Raw genomic sequence first — 21822 nt, forward strand, 5'->3', positions numbered from 1 at the left:
TTTATCCATTGATGAAGCTAAACCTGAAACACTAATAACAACTTGTGATCTCTCTGGTGCTTTACTCTTTTTAGAATTTGCACAGATTATTTTTGTTTCTCACAGTAGCCATTTGGTACAGCATTTATCAATACCATCTACTTAGACAGGGGGAACTAAAGTTTAGAAATGTGAAGGGAATCCCTTTAAGACTTAGAACTATCACTTCTGACTTCAGGTCTGTGCCCTCGTTTTACACCAGTGGTTTTCACTCATTGGCTCAGAATCCAATGCGTGATTCTGAGGAGGGAATGGGGGAGGCCGATTTAGGGTGGAGCCCAGAGTTACTGCCAGGAAGTGAGCATTGTGGGATGTGAAACACATAACACTTCTCACACTTATGTGTAGTATTGGTTTGAATTATGTGTGACATAAAGTACAAATTTATTTAAAAGCATCTGAATCAGTAATGCTTTTAAATAAATTAGTTTAGTTGGCCTTTATATATTTTCCTAATAAATACCAAAAGTACAGCTTCTACCAAGTTGGTAGATCCTGCCTTGAAGTCAGCCAAAGTCGCATTTCAGACCCTGTCCCACCACTCCTGGCAACATGATGTCAAACACCTTCCTTAACTCCTATGCCTCTGTTTGCTCATCTGGAAAATGTAGATAATACTTACACATAGCTTATAGGATGTCATGAGCATTAAATGAAATCAGACATGTGAAGTATTTAAAATGCTACCTGGCATATAGCAAATACTCAAAAATTATTAATATTATTTTAATTATTAATGGTGTCATTATAATGTATATTTCCATGAAATGTCCTCATTTTAAAAAGGGATTTTTATACTTCAAACATGGGAATGACTTCTCTATACTATACTGCCTGGGTGCCTCCTTATTTTGGTTTAAATTGGCAAATGCTGGGTATTTCACATTTTTTGTGACTTAAAAACTCAACTTTTAGTTGTGATATAACTCAAGTTTAGGGCACGTAACCTCAACAATGGAGAGAGAAGGCTAATAAAATCAGCTGGGTGTGCTTGGGAATCTCTTCCTTGATACTCCTGAAAGCCTACCTGGGATGTGTCTCAGACTAGAGGATCATGGACCTCATCTTTTTTTAGTTCTAATTTTCCATTCCAGGGTGCACATTGCTATTTACTATGGGAAACCTTGTAAAAATGATTACAAATTGGGAAAGAACAAGCCATTCTGTGAGCACCTTTTTAAAATAAACCACTTCTTCCCATGCTCAAGGCAGCAAGAAACAGTTTAACAGCAATGAAATAAACTCACCACCTGTTTGTGCAGCAGCATCAAAGAATTCTAACAAACATAAAAATGCTTTGATCATTGTTCAGCCAGAAGAAAATTATGAAGCTCTTCATTGATAGTTCATGGGGAATTTGAAGACACTGATCAAAGAAAACTGTTACTACTATAGACTAGGAATTAAAATATCTGCATATAAGCTACTTCAGTACATTGTACTTCTTTCAGTGGTGAATTGCATATTTAAAATTTCAAATAGTTGTCTTATGATCAAGCTAAGTTTTATTTTAGCCTCTGTGCCCTAAAATAAGACATTAAAACGTTTTTTAAGCAACTTCATTCTTTTATTAATGACTTCCAAATTATATAGTTGAGATGAATTGAGAGGGCAGTGTGTAGTTTACATTTTGCAGAATCCCTCTAAGGGATTCTAAACCCAATTGAGCAGAATTATTCAAATGAGAGAATGTTTTGACATTCTATCATGATCTTTAAGAAAAATTTCCATGTTTTTCAATTCTGTAATAGGGTTATATGATTATAGATTTCACTTTTAAATACTGTAATAATACAGCTGAGTGGCTTGAAGGAAAGGATAGCAAAACTTTTATAATAGAAAAGGGTGTGTTTATGGGCATTGTGTTGTACAAATTTGAGCATTTGAAATGGAAAACATAAGAATCATTTGAAAATACGACTGCGCTATGGGAGAAAACACTCCTGTATGAATAGCACAAAAAAACGGAAGATAAAGGTCAGTGTTGTTTTTGAGTGAAAATCTAGACATTTCCTAGAGTTTTAAAGAAAGAGAATACTTATTTTGCAACTGCATGGTCTGGGTCTGAGCCAGTTTTCATGTGTAGTTAATAGCTCCTACCTCTGAAGCCACTGGAAGGCATTTAACAAAATATGTATTAAAATGCTTCAGGAATAACTAGTATGCCTGAGGATGTGGAATCCGAAACAGGAAAAAAAGTCACAAATATCTCATTAAAAATGTGTTGATTGGTTGCAAGAAAAACAGAAGGAAAGTCAGATCCCCACCTTCAGACCACATCCATTGAAGCCTGGTACACTAAATATTTGCCCTTACCTGCGGTTACCCTCCCTCCATTCCATACCAACTTCCTCCTATAAATAAAAGAAACTAGTAACACAAAGACCCACAAAAGAAGCACTACAAAACATTAATGCAAAAGATCTTTCAACACCTCAAGTGGGTCATTCTATGATTCACACGTTATTGAAAAAAACAAATCCAAGATTTGAAATGTAGTGCAGTCTTTGGCATTACTTGCAAATTAGTTCCTGCAAAACTTTACTGAAGAGGAACAAAGTCCATTAATTTCTGAAATGGCATATTACGGACATAGTCTCTAAGTTCTGCTGACTAACTTGCTTCATGAGTTAAGGCAGAGCTCACGGAGGGTTGTCCACCAAATAGCTCTGCAAAACCAGCCCAAAGGGCTGTTCCCCTGATTCAACAATGTTTAAAAGAGAAAGTAGGTGATGGCTGATGAGGCATTTTGTGCTCTTCTGAAACTAAATGTTGTGTGATGTCCTGAGCTTATAAACAAGTAAGGAACCTGGTGGGCAAATGAGTAGGATACAAAGAAGTGGTCCACCTTTCTGGCATCATCAGTAATGGTTAGTGCTTTCCTCTGCAGTTCATTTGGCTCTTGAGAACTTGCCAGTTCAGTCTTTAGAGTAAAATGATGTGTGCTATTTGGAAGATAGGGATCTGCTTTATTTTACAGTAAAATATGCCAGCAGTGAATTTGATACATGTGTTAGGAAGTAACATTTGTATTAGTCAAAGCTGAGAAATTTAATTAAGTATTATGTGTCTAGCTATTTTCCCCATGGAAGTATTTACAGGGCTGAGCAATTTGATGACTAACGGACATATTTAAAGGGCGTCTGTTACCGATCATGGAAACAAACAAATAAAGTAAAATAAAATTTGTTACTTTGGGCAAGTTCTTATTGCAGTAGAATCATATGCTGAATGGTATCCCTGAGATTTTTTTTTTCAGCATATACGTTTTAATAAGTACCTGGCCAATTTTGATTTGCAAGGAAAAGACACTTCAAATTGGCTGCATGTTAGATCAGTCCCAAACAAATCTGTGTGCAGAAAATGCCATTCAATTTGCTATGTCTTGCTAATGAAGGAAGCCTTGAAAAACAAACCAACCAAAAAACCCCAGCAACTTAGTACACCTAAGTGTAGTAAATCCTATGTTCCACCTGGCGTGAAGTTTACCTTCCTAGAGAAAGGGTATGCCTCAGTGATCACAACACAGATGGTTTTAAGGTGTCACCTAGCAATGTTAATGAGAAAATCTGTCCAGGTATATAAAGAAACAAAAGGCAAAAAATAAATGAACAAACAACTGCACTTGAGAGCTGAGCAGCAGTTTAAACAGCTACTCCTAGCCTCAGCATCTGAGAGCAGATAGGGAGCAGTGGGGACTGTGGCAGTCTGGGGCTTGCTGGCCACATCAAAAAGGGAGTCACTACTTGGCTCAGCTAATTGTTGCTGTGTGGAAATGTGAGTCCAGTTATGCCAGATTTTTATAGCTCTTCAAGAGAGTGGAAATCTGTGTTTTATGTGAAATCTTTCATTTTGAAATGTTTATTCAGAGCTCAAATATGGTGGAGGAGTTGGGAAGAAAGCCCTTGCAGGCCAAACAAAATCTTCTTTTGGATCAATTTGAACCAGAGGTATAGACTTTGATTTGTTTCCTTCTGAGTTAGCTAAATGAGTCATGTTTATGAAGTTGGAGAGGAAATGCTTCCTTGTATATGAATGGAAAAATGACTACATGCATAGGTAAGAGCTGGAACCATGGTGTCAGTTTGCCTGTGTTTGTGTCCTGGCTGGGTACTGTGGGCATGTTACCAATTCGCTTTATATCCAGATGCCACTTCAGTAAAATAGGAATGATAATGGTACAAGTTTCATAGAGTTGCTGTGAGGATTCGGAAGAGCTAATTTATATAAACTGCTTAGTACAAAGCCTGGCATATAGTGATTACTCAATAAACGTTAGCTATTATTATTTTGCAATAAAATGGTATTTAAAGGATTTACCTATTTGTTATACCTGAAGAAAATATACCCTATAAATGTGGAGGATCTCTTTTGTGTTGAAGAGTATGGGTTAAGAGCATGGATTCTGGAGTCAGCAGGCTAGGATTTGAACTCTTGCTCTATCACTGTATAACCAGAGCAAGTTAATTAATTTTTCTGAGCTTTAGATTCCTTATCTATAAAACAGGAATAATAACCCACATCTGAAAGTTGTAAGAATTCAGGGAGATAATACACACAGTCAGTGTTGGCATATAAGTCAGTAAGTTTTACCTGTTGTTATGATTATTCTGTTAGGATATTTTCTCCCATTACTTGGAAGTTCCATTTTTGCAAACACTTTTTAAGTTATTTATTTCTTATTATATGTATTTAATGAAAATGACATTGCATTTGATTTACAAATTAAGCTTCATCTTAATGAGCCACATTACAACAGTGGTTCTCAGCCAGGTGATTTACCCTTTAGAAGACATTTGGCAACATCTGGAGACATTTTTCGTTACCATAACTGAGGGGAATGCTACTGGCATCTAGTGGGTGGAGGCCAAGGGTGCTGCTAAACACCCTGTAATACAAAGGACAGCCCCCACAGCAAAGAACGGTTCTGCCCAAACTGTTGATAGTGCTGAGCTTGAGAAGCTCTTTACTACAGCTGTATAGCCACCATAATATTTAGTTTGTAATGTTTTTGCTAAGCAGAGGAAGAATTATTATTTTATCAAAACATTTCCTAAATTTCAGATAGCTGTTAACATGTAAATTGAAATCTATAGAACCATATTTAATAAAATATTTTTAAATGCATATATTCCTGTTTTCTTCTAGTTACAAAAGTAATATGAGCTGGTGAAAATTAAAAGACTACAAAAGCATATAAATAGACAGTGAAGTCCACCTTTTTCCCAACTATCTCCATAGAAATTATCTGGAAATGCAATAGTTTAAGTTATATTACTTCAGACTTTTAAATATAGTCACACATCTCATAACAGTGCTTTAGTCAATGTCAGAACACATGTGCGATGGTGGTTCCATAAGACTATAATAGAGCTGAAAAATTCCTATTGTCTAGTAACATCGTGTGCATCATAGTGTCGTAGTGCAATGCACTACTCAGGTATTTGGGGTGATGCTGGTGTCAAGAAACCTACTGCCCTGCCAGTCACATAAAAGTTTGGCATATACAATTATGTACAGTACATAATACTTGATAACGATGATAAGTGACTGTGTTACTGGTTTATGCATTTACATTACTATACTTTTTATCATTATTTTAGGGTGTATGCCTTCTACTTACAAAAAAAATGTTAACTGTAAGACAGCCTGAGGCAGGTTTTTCAGGAGGCATTTCAAAGGCATTGTTATCATAGGAGACGACTGCTCCATGTGTTATTGCCCAGAAGACCTTCCAGTGGGACAAGATGGGGAGGTGAAAAGCTGGTATTCATCATCCTGATCTTGTGTAGGCCTAGGCGCGCGTGCGCGTGTGTGTGTGTGTGTTTTCGCTTTTAACAAAAAAGTTTAAAAAAGATTTTTAAAAAGCTTATAGAATAAAGAGATAAAGAAAGTATTTTATGTAATTGAAAATCGCATTTGTTTTTTAAGCTAAATGTTACTGCAAAAGAGTTAAAAAGTTAAACAATTTTTAAAAGTTTTTAAAGTAAAAAGCTACACTACACTAAGGTTAATTTATTATTGAAGAAAGATTTTAAAAATAAATTTAGTATAGCTTAAAGGAAATTGCATAAAACCTCCTGTACAGTGTTATAAAGTCTATAGCAGTGTACTGTAATGTCCTAGGCCTTCGTATTCACTCACCACTCACTCACTCACTCACCCAGAGCAACTTCCAGTCCTGAAGCTCCATTTATAAGTGCCATATACCAATGTACCATTTCTTAACTTATATACCACATTTTAACTGTACCTTTTCTATGTTTAGATACACAAATACTTAGCATTGTGTTAGAGTTGTTTCCAGTATCCACTATAGTAACATGCCACACAGGTTTGTAGCCTAGGAGCAATAGACTATATAGAGCCTAGGTGTGCCACAGGCTATACCATCTAGATTTATGTAAGTACACTCAATGATGTTCACAAAGGGATGAAATGGCCTAACAGAACACCACATTTTTCAGGATGAAACCCCATTGTTAAGTGACACACGACTGTATATGTGTATGCTGTTCTATAATTTGCTTTTTAAAAATGTATGCCTTTTTTCTTCCTGACCAGTGTAGTCCTAAAGCAACTATGTATGGCAGAGCAGGGAAGATATTCAGGAAGGGTGGTGTGGCATTGGGGCATTGGAGCCCACATTAGGTAGGGAGGCATCCGTGTGATGGGGTTGGTGACCTGGCATGGAGCGTCAGAGCCCAAACAGGGTGAGGAAGGCATCCACGTGTGTGGAGCCTGGTCTAGGGTGTTCCCAAAGGGCAAGTGAGATAAAGAGCACGAAGAGGAAGGTCTGGTGCAGGGCTCTGAGCCCAGGTCGGAGAAGGGGCAGAAAGCAAGGACATGTTCAAAGGATGATAGAGACATGTCAAAGGAACACAACAGCTATCTTGAAGGGGCCACAACTGAGACAGTATGAGCATCAAAGGAATTAATGTAAGTAAATAAAGCTAGTAACAGATTAAAATCCACTGAATAAAATAGGAAATACTGAGTCCATGTGGATGTATAAATAGATAAATAAATTAAAAGTTTGATGAGAAATGGAAAATTTATCAAGTCAAAAATAATCTGTTTGGCCAGGCACAGTGGCTCATGCCTGTAATCCCAACACTTTGGAAGGTCGAGATGGGCGAATAGCTTGATTCCAGGAGTTCGAGACCAGCCTGGGAAACATGGTGAAACCCTGTCTCTACAAAAAATCATTAGCTGGGTGTGGTGGTGCACACCTGTGGTCCCAGCTATTTAAGAGGCTGAGGTAGGAGGATCGCCTGAGCCCGGGAGGTGGAGGTTGCAGTGAGCCACGATTATGCCACTGTACTCCAGCCTGCGCAACAGAGCAAAACCCTGTCTCAAAAGAAAAATAACCTCTTCACCAAAAAATATTAATTATAAAGGGAAAAATAGTAACAGTATGGTGGAAACAGCTGGAAGACATCAACTTAATCAATGGTCAAACTTAATATTGTCAGTAATGAGACAAGTCACAATCATGGCCACTTAATAAAATGCTGTGGTAGCCAGCTTCCAAGCAGATGGTCTTCTCCACCTACTTATTCATGCCCTTGGGTGGTCTTCTCCTTCAGTGGGTGACGCTGACCTGGATAGCCAGCAGGATGTTAGAGAAATGATGGTATGTGGCTTCTGATGCTACGTAATAAAAGACTGCTCACTCTGGGGGAAGCCAACTGCCATGCTGTGAGGCTACTTAAGCAGCCTGAGAGAGAGGCCACATAGTGAGGACATATTTTTCCTGCCAACAACCAGCACTAACTTGCCGGCCATGTAGCAAGCTACCTTGCAAGCAAATCTTCCAGCTCCAGTCAAGCCTTCAGATGACTGCTGTTCTGGTTCACATCTGAACTGTAACCTCATAAGAGAACCTCCCAGCTAAGCTTTTCCTGATGCGCAGAAACTATGCAAGATGGTTTTCATTGTTTTCACCTACTATGTTTTGGGGTAATTAGATATGTAGCAATGGACAATTAATACACATGTAGTGAGAAGAACACAACATCATTTCTGTCATACTCCTGCCAAAGATACATAACCTGAATCTTGTCCTAATGAAATGAACCAAACACTAATTGAGAGGCATTCTGCAAAATAACTAGCTTGTAATCTTCCATAGAGTCAAGGACATAAAAGCTAAGGACAGATTGAGAAATTGTCTGGAGTGAAGGAGACTGGAGACATGACAACTTTCTTTGGAATGCCTGATTCTGAACTGGATTATTTTGCTATAAAAGACATTATTGGAACAGTGGGCAAAGTTTGGAACGTGAAGATTAGATGTTAGTAATGTGTCCATGTGAATTTTTTTATTTTGATGGTTTTATTGAGGTTATGTAGTAGAATGTATTTGTTTTTAGGAAGTCACACTAAAGTGTTTAGAGGTGATGAAACATCAGATCAGTAACTCTAAAATAATTACGGAAAAAGTTCTTTGTACTATATTTGCAGCATTTCTATAAGTTTCAGACTATTTAAAAATATTTTAAGTTATGCAAAAAATATGTTATAGAATATGCCCTTGGAGGCCAGGCATGGTGGCTCATGCCTGTAATCTCAGCACTTTAGAAGGCTGAGGCAGGCAGCTCACTTGAGCTCAGGAGTTTGAGACCAGCCTGGTAAACTTGGCAAAAACTCTCTCTACAAAAAATACTAATATTAGCAGGGCGTGGTGGTATGTACCTGTAGTCTCAGCTACTCAGGAGGCTGAGGCAGGAGGATCAGTTGAGTCTGGGAGGCAGAGGTTGCAGTGAGCCAGCCTGAGTGACAGAGTAAGACCCCTTCACAAAAAAAAAAAAAAAAAAAAAAAAAAAAAAAGTCCTTGACTTTAAAAATAGACTTATATTGTCTTTTTAAAAAAGGAATGCATAGTATTGTGTTTTTTGTAACTATAAGTTTTTGTTTGTTTGTTTGTTTACAAATCTCTTATTGAAGGACATTTAAATTGCTTTCAGTTCTTTGCCATTATAAACATTCAGGTATTTATTATTACAGAAAATACTAGTAAATATTTTTATGTTTTTGCCCAATAATTAATCCTCAGAAGTCAAACTGCTATGTGAATGGATATGCACCTTTTAATCAGTTTAATCATAAGTCATTCAAGGAAACTGCATAAAATCTCCTTAAAAGAAAATGAAATTTACAGTTTGGTAGTCATTTTTATTTGTTATTCTCCAGCAGAAAGTAATTTCTGTAAGAGTGGGAACTTTATCTGTCTTGATTATCACCATCTCCACCATTCAGAGTCTCAGGCATTCGATGTATATTTGTTGCAACAACAATAATAGGGAACATTTATTATGTGTCCAGCACTGTTCTAAGGGTATTAACTCAGTTTTTCCTGGCAACAGCCCTACAAGGTAGGTAATATGACTTTGTCCATTTTGCAGATGAAGAAACTGCAGGTAGAGAGGTTAGGTACTTGCCTAGTTTCACACAGCTAATGAATAGTGGAGCCAGGAATCAGGCAGTTTTTCTTCAGTTTACAGGTACCCACTATGCTGTCCTGGGTCTCTTATAAATGAATATAGGAATGAATGGTCAAAATGACCATTTAAAAATGAAAATTAGAGGGAATGGACTGCCTAATTCGTAAGGGCCAAATTAGTTTTATGGTCCTCTGGACTAGGCTGTACTTAACTACCTACTAATACTCCTCCCGGAATTAATATCCATATGGTTATAAATCATTCTTACCTGAAGATTTTATGGATATGTCAACAGAACATTTGATTTGTATTACAGATAAAATAGTAAATCTGGACCTGCAGCTTGAGTCTAAGAGGCAGAACTTTTATTACTTTATGAACATATTCTGTTCCCCACCTGGGTTCCTTTGCTCCTGCCATTTCCCTGTACCTGGAATGCTCATTGTCCACCTCCCACAGTGGAAACTCTGCCTTCCAAGGCTTGCTCAATAGCCACCTCTTCCACTGAATACTGCTTTTACCCTTCTTTTTTTCTTGCCCTCCTTTTGAAGATTCTTTCCTTCTTCAAAATTCTGAGTCTTTTTTTATAGTACTCATATAGAATACTACATTCCAAATATACCTTATGTTACTGTGTAAAGTTCTCATCTCCCTTAATAGACTATATTCTTTTTTAGTTTTATTCATTTTATAAAACTCCAGTGTGTGTTACAATATTTTGTACGAAGTATTGAAACTAAGGGTTTTTTTTTTTTTTTGGATGACTGAAAGAATTATCTCAGTGAAATATATTTAAAATTTTTAAATCCTAAATAAGAATATTAATACTATTTGATTATTGTATATTCCACATTATCAGGAATTATAAAATACTCATGGTTTTTCTTTTTTCACATGATTATTGGTATTTTGTCTTTAGCTTATAAGTCATCCAGAAACAAGAAGCATAATTAGCTTTCACTTTTATAAGACCTTTTGTTCTATTCATGGCTACAAACACCAACTTTGCTTCTACCCACAACTTTAATTCCCTTTTCTTTAAGTGTGTGGTTTAGGGACATCAGAGGTAATTAAAATAAAAAAGATAAGTGGAATTTTTTTTTCAAAGGCTAGTACTTAAGGGTGTGTTCCTGTTAGAGAATTTTAATACTAAATGTGTTTTCAAGTGTTTGTGTGATACCAAATCTCCTTGCCAACTGGAAGAGGGACTGTCCTTGAATCCTGTTCTGAATAATATATTAAAATATAATCCCTTCTTCACACATATATAAATATATATATATATATATATATTTTTTTTTTTTTTGAAAGAACTTCAGGGAATGTGAAGTATTGTCCTTTGACAGGATTATACTTCGTTGCTAACAAAGGTAATAGCATAGCCTTCAGGCCAATTGTTTCTCTTCCTCCATAAGGAGTTCTTTCCTTTACCCACAGGATAAGGACAAAGCTGAAGATTTTTGTTTCTGAAAGCTCAACCAGCAAGCCAACGAGAAAGTTCAAACAAATATTATCAGTCTTTTAAAAATGTCATTGCTTACGTAAATGAGCTGGTCCTTGACTGCTGGTGAGCCTCAAGCATCCTTGAATTTGTTGGATGTTAAGTCAGGTTTTATTTATATTTGGTATATGGTATGCTTCTTCTATGTAGAAAGCACTGATCATGAAGAATCTCCCTTCATTTAAGGTTAGTGCTTTTTTATTTGTTTTGGTTCTTGGTTGTTGTTTTGTTTTGTTTTAGATTAGCTTCACTATCTTGTGATTTCCAGAGGCTAAGGTATTTTCAGAGACTGTGGAGAATTTTGATACGATTTTTCCTTAGTTTTTCTTTTACTGTTACACATCTCATCAAATTCATTTGAGATTCTTGGAACCATGTTTATAGTTACTGATTAAAATAAAATTTTAATCTCTTTCTTTGGAAGTACAGTATTTTTATATTGTGAATTATACAGTTTTAATTTATGCCTTCAGGCTAAAATTTGCAGGTTTGATAAACAGTCTTAAATGTATTCAGAACAATAAAGTCAAAAGATGAATATTTTCAAGTTTAGCCTAGTTGAGTCCTCTTATAAAACGGTGAGCTGTCACACTAGGTCTTCATGGCCTCTCATTTGTATTAATGTGACATTCTTGTTCATAACCTTTGTAGATAAAATTCATTTGGGGGCAGCTAAGAGTCTCCCTACTCTTTCTAATTCTGTTGTAAAACTCCAAACTTTAGGGAAGAATATCTTTAGGGAGGTATGCCTTAAAAGTACAAAATTATTATTTTGCATATTAGATGCAGGATTTTTAAATGGGCATTTACATCTTGTGTATCATGTTAGTTGTTGAGTTTTCACTTGTTTTAAAATAATTCCGAGAACTTGGGCAATTATGTGATGATCCTTGGGAGTTCTTGGTAGGAGGTATCTTTCCTCTTAGATCTGTAGCTCTGTGATGCATGTATATAAACATGCCTTTGTTCTCAAAGTCTTTTTCTATCTGATTACTGTGGTATCCAAGTGCTTTGTCTTTGCCCGTCTTCGTTTTGTTTTGTTTTGATTTTTTCCTTGTGCCTTAGCCGGTCATTTGTGTGATGTCTACATTCAGCAGAGGTACTGAGAGCATTTCTGATGAGAGAAAGGAGGGATAGAGGAAGTAAGGGCAAATTCAGAGTCGGGCGACTGTGAGGGATAAAGAGGGAAAGAAGTAGCAAAAGAAAACAGGAGTGGGTGCGAGCGAGGAAGAGGAAGCAAAGGCGGAACAGGGTCTCTACAGAGGCTACGCCGTTGGGGGTTCCTGAAATCTCCCGCTCTTGGGGGCGGGAGCTCAACAGACCAGCATTTTCCCCAGGCTTGGGCGCAATGCAAGCTTGTGAAACTACTAATGTATTAAAGAACCTCAACTGGGATTTGCTGAGGACAAATGCTGTAACGTGTTAGTCATCCATTATCTGCTTCTATTTTTGCAGGTTCTGAATGATGACTGGCGCGCGTTTGGGTGATGCCCCTCACAGTCCCTGTCATTCCGGAGTGATAAGGCACCCGCGCGTCTAGCCCCAGCGCCAGGGCACGCGAGCGGCGCTGGAGGGAGCCACGCTTCCGCCTGCGGGCCGGACAAAAGTCCCGCCTGCCCACGGCTGTCTGCCCGCCGCTCGTGACCGAGACGCCTCGCGCGGCCAGCTCGCTGCTCTCACGCGCGGATGGTGTGTGGCCGCCGCAGGACGCCCGCCGCGCCCGGGCCATGAAGTAGCGGCTGCTGGCGGCGCCGCTGCCCGACCGCCAGCCCCAGCCCCGCGCTGCGCTGCCGGGTCCTCTCCCGGCGGGGCCGGAGCGGCGTGGACATGGCTGGCCGCGTCCCCAGCCTGCTAGTTCTCCTCCTTGTCTTTCCAAGCAGCTGTCTGGCTTTCCGAAGCCCACTTTCTGTCTTTAAGAGGTGGGTGTTCGTGGTTGGGGTGGTTTCTGTGCATGCTGTTGAGAAATGTAATCACTTTTATGAACCGGAGTGTTGGCAAAATAGACGAGGTTGATGTTCTTTGCGGGAATGACTTGGAATTTTAGCACAGCAACTTCCTTGTGAAGTCCCCTGTGCAGAAAAAGCCAACTGTATTGTAGCCAAGCAGTTCTGGCTTTCAAAACTCCAATTAGAAGTTGTGATTTCCAATACTTATCACTCCCTCTTGGGGAAGTATTTCAGGAACTACAATATAGTGGCTTAGATTTGAATGCCTCCTTGTTTATAATAGCTCGAAGGATAAAATATAAAGATACATCAGTGTCGAGGAGAAGCAGATCATAGACTGTAATAACTCACAAGGAAACATTGAGCTGTATACAAACGCCTCATAATTACCTTATTAAATATTTATGTACTTGTACATTTGTAATTCACATTGCAGTCTTTTATTTCTTCCTCTTAACAGCTCTGCCTCCTAGCCAGATTATGGTTGGCCTTCTTGTTTCTAACTAGTAATTCTGAACACCGAAAATAGTTACAAAAATTTTTACTGGATTATGGTTAATATTTCTGCCATTAGAAAATTGGCATGCCTGTGATAATTTGTTATGTATTAATCCTGTATCTTCATTAACTTGAAACAAATACATGTTTTGACAAGTTTTTATTGAATGGCGTTTTAAACTAGCCTGGTTGGTTGCATTGGTTATATTTTGTTTACAAATTAGGTATATATTGTTATTGGACTATGAAATGCAAATCTGAGTATGTTTAAGAACAATGTGTAGTCATCACATCTTTAGAGTTTTCAATGGGTTTAAATCAATCATCCTTAAGGTCATAGAATTCCTTTCTTTCCCCTTCTCATGTTAAGTTTAGATTGCATTATGTTCAAGAATATTGAAATTGTCTTCTTTTTTTCAAGGTTTAAAGAAACTACCAGACCGTTGTCCAATGAATGTCTTGGTACCACCAGACCCGTAATTCCTATTGATTCATCAGATTTTGCATTGGATATTCGCATGCCTGGGGTCACACCTAAACAGGTGAGAGGAATTCTGTATTTCATTATTCACTTGTTCTGGATAGTCTATAATTAAAGTAAGGAAACTGCATTTACAGCTGTAGGAACTTCTTTAAACATGGGCATTTGCTTTCAAGACTCCAGTTAAGGCTAGAATAATTGAATATTATAAAGAGGATTAAGTTTTTCAAGGTGAATCTTTCACTTAAATTTTGTTTTTAAAATTTTTACTGATATTGTCATTTGTGGTTTGAAATGGAATGTCGAAAATTTACGTTTTGAGATTCTCTATGGAGTAATAGCCTCTGTAATGCAGCATGCAAGTATGCATTAAAATACGAAAAATTATCCTAATAAAGGAAAATGATATTGAGCAGCTGCATCTAAGCTACTTTGTTTAGATATCCTTTTATTACAACCACAAGTGAAGAAATAAAAATGTGTTTACTGCCAAGAATTTGAAAAACAATACATTCCACACTTGTAAAAGTTAAGAAAACTGTTCATACAGGTGGCTGATTGTGAGTTTTCTTTAGCCTGACTTGCTCGTTATAAGAGATGTATTTTTGAAATTATGGCAAAACTCATGTAAATGTGACATACAGAGCATTTTGAGTAGAACTAGGTTGTTGCTAGGGCTTTCCCTCTTTTAGGAACACACAAGAAGCTCAAACCCACTGCTGTCATGTGTGCAAGGTGTTTCATTAAGCATTAAAAGGCCAGAATTAATTATGCTTTGCAGTCAGGCAGTTCAGGGATTTATGTGTGTCATTAAAAGATAGTCCTCTCCTTTTGAAGAGCTGCAGAGACAGGGAAAGACCTGGATATTGTGGAGCTGCAGTAGCTGATGACTCATTGTTGCAGATAACATTCTATTTTTCTTTTCTTTTTTAATTTTCAGTACTAGGGAAATAAAGGTATTCGTATTCTACTTATTGGGCAGAATTCCCTTTGCGATTGACATCCCAAAGCTCTAGAGAATACACACAGGCCTTTTTTGGGGGACTGAGAATTGGCATTCATTTATTTGAAGACCTGTGTATGATTGTCTATAAATAACTACCACTATAAAAATGACTTTCACTCCCTCGTCATCACCAAATGATGACTTTCCATGCATTCAGTTGTTACTGTGCTAGCTTTTAATTTCATAAGCTTTTTATTTAGTATTTAACCGCACGAAGTGAAATGAGATTGGGACTAGGAGAGAAGAACAACAGTTGCTCACTTGTGAAGTGTGTCTCTTGTCTCTTCTCACTTTTAAAAGTGAATTTTCCCCTATAGTCACTTGAACTGAGTGTATTTCTTTTAAGGTATCCACTAATTGGGTTTTTAAGCACTCTTTTCCCCCAAGAGTATCATTATTTTATCAAATAGTCTTTTGTTGTGGTTCCCTATTATTGTTATTCTTTCTTCTCATTATTTAAGAGTAATAACATTTAAATTACCTAACAATAATAATGGGTAACTGTGATGAGATCAAAAATCTCAGAAGGAGATCCTAGAAGAATTGATTATAAAAGGATGTGGAGGAGCCCCATTTTCATAAAGTAAAACGTGTTCATTTTTATAATCTTATATAATTATCCAAATAAATCCATGGGGAAAGAACATACATTGTTTAGGTAACCGCTTTTTATTTTATACTATCTATATTCATCTTTGCCTCATGCAGTGCACATTTGCTGGTTGCCTTTCCAGCAAGTAGCTGGTTGCCTCCTTGCCCCTTCTCTGAGACCATGTGGTTCCCAAGAGCTTCCTACCCAGGCTCCAAAAATGGAACACATGGACCATGATTGGTAACTGACTATATCCCGCCTCCCTTTCCACAATGATTGGTTCAAAAGAAAGTGTGTGATTTAGACCATTCAAATCTTAGGACTTTTGCTAAGTATGTATTTTTTCTGTTTCATGTAAGCAGTAGGCTTGTAGTGCTAGGGTCTGCTGAGTTCTAGGTGCCATGCCTAGAATAAAACTAACACCATAGAGGGCAATGCAGAGAGATTGAAAGAATGTAGATGCTTGGTGATATCACTACTTATGCAGTGTTCAGTTTTGTTAGCCTTTCTTGTTTCAATAAGGTTGAGTTGGGTTTTGTCTTACTTGCCGCTGTAGCTACTGGGTAAACAATTCAGTTGCTCTGCCTGACAGCTCAGAACTGCTTGTTGAATATTTCTTCCACTTTTTTCCCATCACTCTCTATCCACAATGTGCCATGAGTATGTAATTTGGTTCAGCTGACATACAGATCTTATACTTTGTAAACTTTTATGAGAAATGGTAGACTCTCCATTGAATATACCCAGGAAGAGGGGAACACAGAACCTTCAGAACCTCTTTCCTTCTGAACTTGGTGTTCTAGTGAAGACGACGAAGAGTTGTGATGCCGTAAGTACTTTTGAAGAAAGTATTCTTTTCTTAAAATGAAGATAAAACCAAAGTTTTACACAAGTCATTAAGAGGAAAGGAGATTTTTTTAAAAAGAAAGAAAGAGAAATGAAAAAGTATTAGAGGGAAGAAACAAAAGGTAGAATGGAACAAAGAGTTGGCCAAAAACAAAGTGTAAAAAGGTCCAAGAAAATACAATGATCAGGAGCAAAAAGAAAAAGAAAAAATTCAGGAATAACTAGACTATGAAGATCGAACATTTAAAAATCATAAAAGATAAAGAAGATGACGGAAAATATAAAAACAAAGAAAGACATTGATGAGTTAAATGGCAGAGGATTTTTATTTTTTTATTTTTTTGATGGCAGACAATCAAGAAGAACAACATTTAAAGAAGGAACAGAGGAACAAGAACTTGAGTTGGGAATTGAGAGACATCATGTTGATTAAAGAAATGTATTCATTCCACACAGGTTTTTTTAATAAAGTACATCTTAAGTTTTGGTAATAATGAAAGCTACATCAGTGAATCTGGTGTGTATCCTTTCTTTGGAAAGCTTGAGATTGTTAGGTAGGCTTAGATGGAGAACAAGCAGATGTAGAACAGAGGTGGAAAGAACCTGAGACACAATACAGATAGTGCAACTAACTAATTTTATACAGATGGAATACAAGCTTAGATTAGTGTCTTATCAAGGATGCCCAGTCATGTCAGGCCTCTGAGTTGCCATTCTGCCATACCACAGGACTTTAAAGTGGCAATTAAAAATTTCTCCCATTAAAACTAGATCCAATGAGTCCAGAAAAAGTAGTTTATTGTCTGTTGCAATATCAATGTTATAATCAAAATGAGCTCATTCTGTCTCTTCTCTGACTTAAAAAAATTTGAAAATAGTTTCCATCCTTTTTTAGAAATGGATAATCAGTGTTTAACTCTGTTAATCGGTGTTTTTCCAGCCTTTGGGAAGATTAGAGAGAAGAGTAGGCAACTTTTAAATAGCCTATCATAAAGTCAGAATCTGGTGTCCCATGGCACTGGCTTCAAATCTAGCAGAGCCATGAAGTGGTAATATCTTGAGACTTCTCTTCTAGCGCTGTTTCTTTTTTTTGATTCTTTTTCTCACCCAGGACCCTCTGGACTTTTGCTGTCACCAACTCTCATAGCAACAAACAAAACAATGTGATAAACTGCCAGTTTACAGTCATAGTATAGTGATATCAATTTGACATGTTAACTATCCCTTGGGTGTTTTATTTTAAAATAAATAAAGGTATAATTACAATGATTTTCCATAAAGTTTATTGCCTACATGTAACTTAAATCCAGGGGTTAGAACAGAACCCGTGACGTTGGGGGCAGGCTGACAGCATTCTGGCTTCAGCTCTTGCAGTATCAGCTCAGATCTGTTTTTTAACCAGGTAGTCCTGTTCCTTCATCTGTAGAAAGGATAATAATAGTTTATTATTCTACACTAACCAGGGATGTTCTGAGGACTGAGTGACATAATGTTGAGTTGCCTTGCACATGGTAGAGAAAACGTATACTAATATAATTATTATGTGTGTTGAGGGAAATGTGAACGAATTTTGAGATTAGAAAGAAATTGCTAACCCTTAGACTTTCAGCAATGGCTTCATGGAAAAGCTAAGACACTGCACTCATTGTGAAGGAGAGGAAGGTGAAGAAAATGAAGAAAAATAGAAAGTACAAACCTAGGCAAAAGAAACCTGAATAAAGTACGCAAAGAAGTAAATCTTTCGGTGTCCTTAAGTATTTATAAGTAGTTATTTTCATTAAAAATGGCCCTATCATAAGAGACGAAAGGAACACTGAGAATGGATATGCTTTTCTCAGAATTCTTATACTTCTTTATACTGTTTGGAAGAGAAGTTATTAAAAGAAGTATCATCGGTTTGAAACCTTTTATTTTATATATATGTTTGAAATAAGCCTTGAATTTTTCCAGTGTCTGCTTTCCTAAGGACTTTATACATTGACCTTGTTTTAAAAAACACATTGCCAGGTGTGGTGGCTCACGCCTGTAATCCCAGCACTTTGGGATTCCAAATCGGGTGGATTACCTGAGGTCAGGAGTTCCAGACCAGCCTGACCAACATGGTGAAACCCAATCTCTACTAAAAATACAAAAATTAGCTGGCATGGTGGCAGGCACCTGAAATCCCAGCTACTTGGGAGGCTGAGGCAGGAGAATTGCTTGATCCCTGGAGGCAGAGGTTGCAGTGGGCAATGGCGCCATTGCACTCCAGCCTGGGCAACAAGAGCAAAACTCTGTCTAAAAAAAGAAAAACACTTTTATCTAATGTATGTGCTTTCAAATCCTAAATTTATGTAGCATTCTATTTATTTGCTATTTGCTCAAGTTAGGTCCTCTGTATTCTTAGCTTAAGGACTTACAAATGCAAACAAATTTGCAAAAAATACATGATTTTACAAAATTAAATATCTTCCTTGAGCCTAATTTCTTAAAGCCTTATATTAATTGAATTGCTTTCAATGAAGATGTTTTAGGCTGTCATTAGTGTAATCATTGCCCTTCCTTATTTTGGGAGTGATGATCTGAGAACTATGAAGAAATACACCTTTCCCTTTTCGAACCTCTTGCAAATTCTTGTCTCATTCAGCATTTTTCTTTTAAAGGACTCTTCAGATCATGTATTGAAATTGGAAAGCAGCCTGTCCCTGTGTATCTAAGCACATGTATCTATTGCCAAGAAACAGAACAATTCTGAGTTTAAGGATCATCACATCAGATACCCCAGAGCAACATGTTGAAAAACCTGAAATTAGAACCTTAAGTTATTATTTTAAAATATTGATGAAAGAATATTGTCATTGAAATGAAACCAGAATGAACAAAATACTCCTACAAAATTTTCTCAACAGCTTCCCACCATGTTTCACTTTGCTGTTTTCTCAAATGAACAGTCATGAGAAAATGTTAACTAATATACTTTAATTTCTTCATTTTCTAACATGAGAAAGAGATTCCTTTGCCTCCACAATGCATGCATAATCTGTAAAACAAACCCAGCTTTCATGGGCTTTTCTTTCTGTACCCCTGTAAGGAATCAGTTGTATTATATCAAACCGTAATCATAACATCATTTATAAGTGGCAGTTGCTCAGAATATCTGTTTTATCAGAGGTAATATACAAGTTAAATGAAGAATTGTTTTTATTAAATTCAGAATGCCAATTAAATTAGAATTTGTAAGTAAAGTTACTTAGTTGTACAGAAGCTTGGCTTTTGTCTAGTTTTGAGGCTATAATGATGTTAAGTCTATATATTTTTTAATTCCATCATTGTGTAAAAAAGATGTACATATCCTCAGTCAATGCTAAAAACTCAGAGTAAAGTTAGCAAGGGGGCCTGCTTGAGAGTGGAGGGTAGAAGGAGGGAGAGGATTAAACAACTACCTACAGCCTACTATGCTTTTTACCTGGATGACTGAATAGTCTGTATACCACACCCCATGACACATGATTTACCTGTATAGCAAACCTGCACATGTACTCCTGAACCTAAAGTAAAAGCTAAAAAAAAATTAGCAAGAACTCCAGAAAAAAAATGAGGCTTTACTGGAATAGTTTTTAGTACTTTAGGGATAGCGATTTCCTTATCTCCTTGTCTCTAGTTGTTAGTACCTAATATTTGCATTCTTTTGAAATTAAAATTCCAAGTTTTCTCTTGGGCGGAAGAATAAAAGGAAGGGAGACACCCCACATTCCCATTTTACTGTTTCTCCTCATTGGCCAGCTTGACTTTCAGTTTAAACCTCACTGCAGAAGGAGAGAAAACAACAGCCTTTCTGGCACCAGCCACTGGTAGGATATCTGTTGTACTCTTGTGGGGAAAATGGATCCAAGCTCTTCGCGAAGCAGCTGTATGATTGCTGGAAGTGCTTAAAGAAGATCCCCATCCAACTCCAGGAGCCCCATGGATTTCCTGATCGCCTCTGTGTGGTCAGCAGCCATGGTCCAGCATACCTTCCCTAGTGTTGTGAACTGTCCACCACTACAGGCCTCACCCTCATCTAATTGAATCTGTACAGTAGAACAACATAGCAAATGAGGGTTACTTTTTGAGCCAAATACTTGATTGGGAAGAGCTGCCTGAAAAGTGTTAAGAATTATGAGGCCACAGTGGAGCTTGATGGGAAAGGGTGCAGCGACCCATAAGCCACATCTGCCATGAATGTGCAAGATAAAAGTGGTGGCTCCAGTGGCCAGCCTCTAGAAAGAACAACCCTGGGTGAAGATTGATTGCATTAAGTCATTGTCTTAAAATGAATATATGAGTCATGGCTTTTAGGGTTTCTTTTTCTTCTATTCCTTTCTCTCCTTTCACAAAAAATAAAAACTAGCATGGTGATCTTCTTATTGAAGGAGGCATGTTGAGATATGTCCTAATTCGGGACTAGCATGTACTTTTTGCTTAGAAAGACTTAGGCAGTGTGTATAAAATTGCAAGGTTTGTGAAAAGGACACGAAAATAAATTAAAATGCTGTATCTCCTCCCTCCCCAAATTGAGAAACTAATATTATCTCCATTTTACCAATGAGAAAGCTAATAACAAAGAAAATAGCATGATTATTAGAAAGGATGGCCACCAAGCCCTTGTTTTGTTTATTTATCTGCCACACATTCATTCTTCTTTACCTTTCTATTTTGAAAGCTCAGGATTGGTGTCATTTAAAACAATACATCTCAAAATCTCAGATTAGATACATTTGTATATTTACTCTTTGCTTTATCGGCAAGCATTAATTATATGAATTAAGTAGATTATAAAAATGTTAAATGGCTCTTGTAAATGACAAAGTCACATGTTGTTCACTGTCAATTGTTTAAGTTTACATTATGATGCTTCCTCTTTATTTTTACTGAAACTTATTTAACATCCAGTTAGGGAAGATACGATTGAGCTATTAGCAATGTTTTTTTTCTGTGAGGATAATATAAACATGTCACATATCAGGGTTCAGAACTGCAAGTGTGAGTATACATTGACCATTTTTTCCCTTTCTTTATAAAAAATTAGAAACAGAAGAGAGTATTTATTATTTTCAATCAATTTTGAGTATGTTTGAATTAACATGATGCTTGAGAATATTTTTAAATTATCTACAGTATAAAAGACTCCCTTATGATCACCTATTTTCTCAATAAGGTTTAGAGTCCTTTTTTTTTAAAATTTTTTTCCTAGTAAATATTTTAATGGAGAAAACATACTTATTGAGTGTTCATTATGTAACGCTACTATATTGGGCACTTTACATACACTGTCTCATCAATTCCCATAAAACGTCTGTGTTCAAGCCATTATTATCCCCACTTTTTATATTAAAAATTGAAACCAGAAGAGATTAATAACCTGTTCTTAGCAAATAGCCAGTAAAGAGGAGAACAAGGATTTAAATACAGATTTACTTGAATCTGAAACTCATGGCTTATTTTATAA

The 21822-nt window shown here is 37.0% G+C and overlaps 1 protein-coding gene across 8 annotated transcripts in view; it reads left to right on the forward strand.

Moving 5' to 3' along the window:
- The first annotated feature begins 12432 nt into the window (after positions 1–12432).
- Positions 12433–21822, forward strand: part of PAM (peptidylglycine alpha-amidating monooxygenase) — a 171298-nt gene continuing 161908 nt past the window's right edge. For 3 of the 8 annotated variants that reach the window (XM_064376193.1, XM_064376197.1, XM_064376199.1), the window contains exons 1-2: positions 12433–12905; positions 13852–13972. In XM_064376193.1, the coding sequence (XP_064232263.1) occupies positions 12814–12905; positions 13852–13972 (213 nt within the window). In that variant the 5' untranslated portion in view covers positions 12433–12813. The remainder of the gene's footprint in view (positions 12906–13851; positions 13973–21822) is intronic. The other 5 variants (XM_064376192.1, XM_064376194.1, XM_064376195.1 and 2 more) reach the window with 3 other exon arrangements.

The sequence above is a fragment of the Aotus nancymaae genome, unplaced genomic scaffold (genome assembly GCF_030222135.1).
Source record: "Aotus nancymaae isolate 86718 unplaced genomic scaffold, 86718_ANA_hifiasm-v0.15.2.pri h1tg000014l, whole genome shotgun sequence".
NCBI classification, from domain to species: domain Eukaryota; kingdom Metazoa; phylum Chordata; class Mammalia; order Primates; family Aotidae; genus Aotus; species Aotus nancymaae.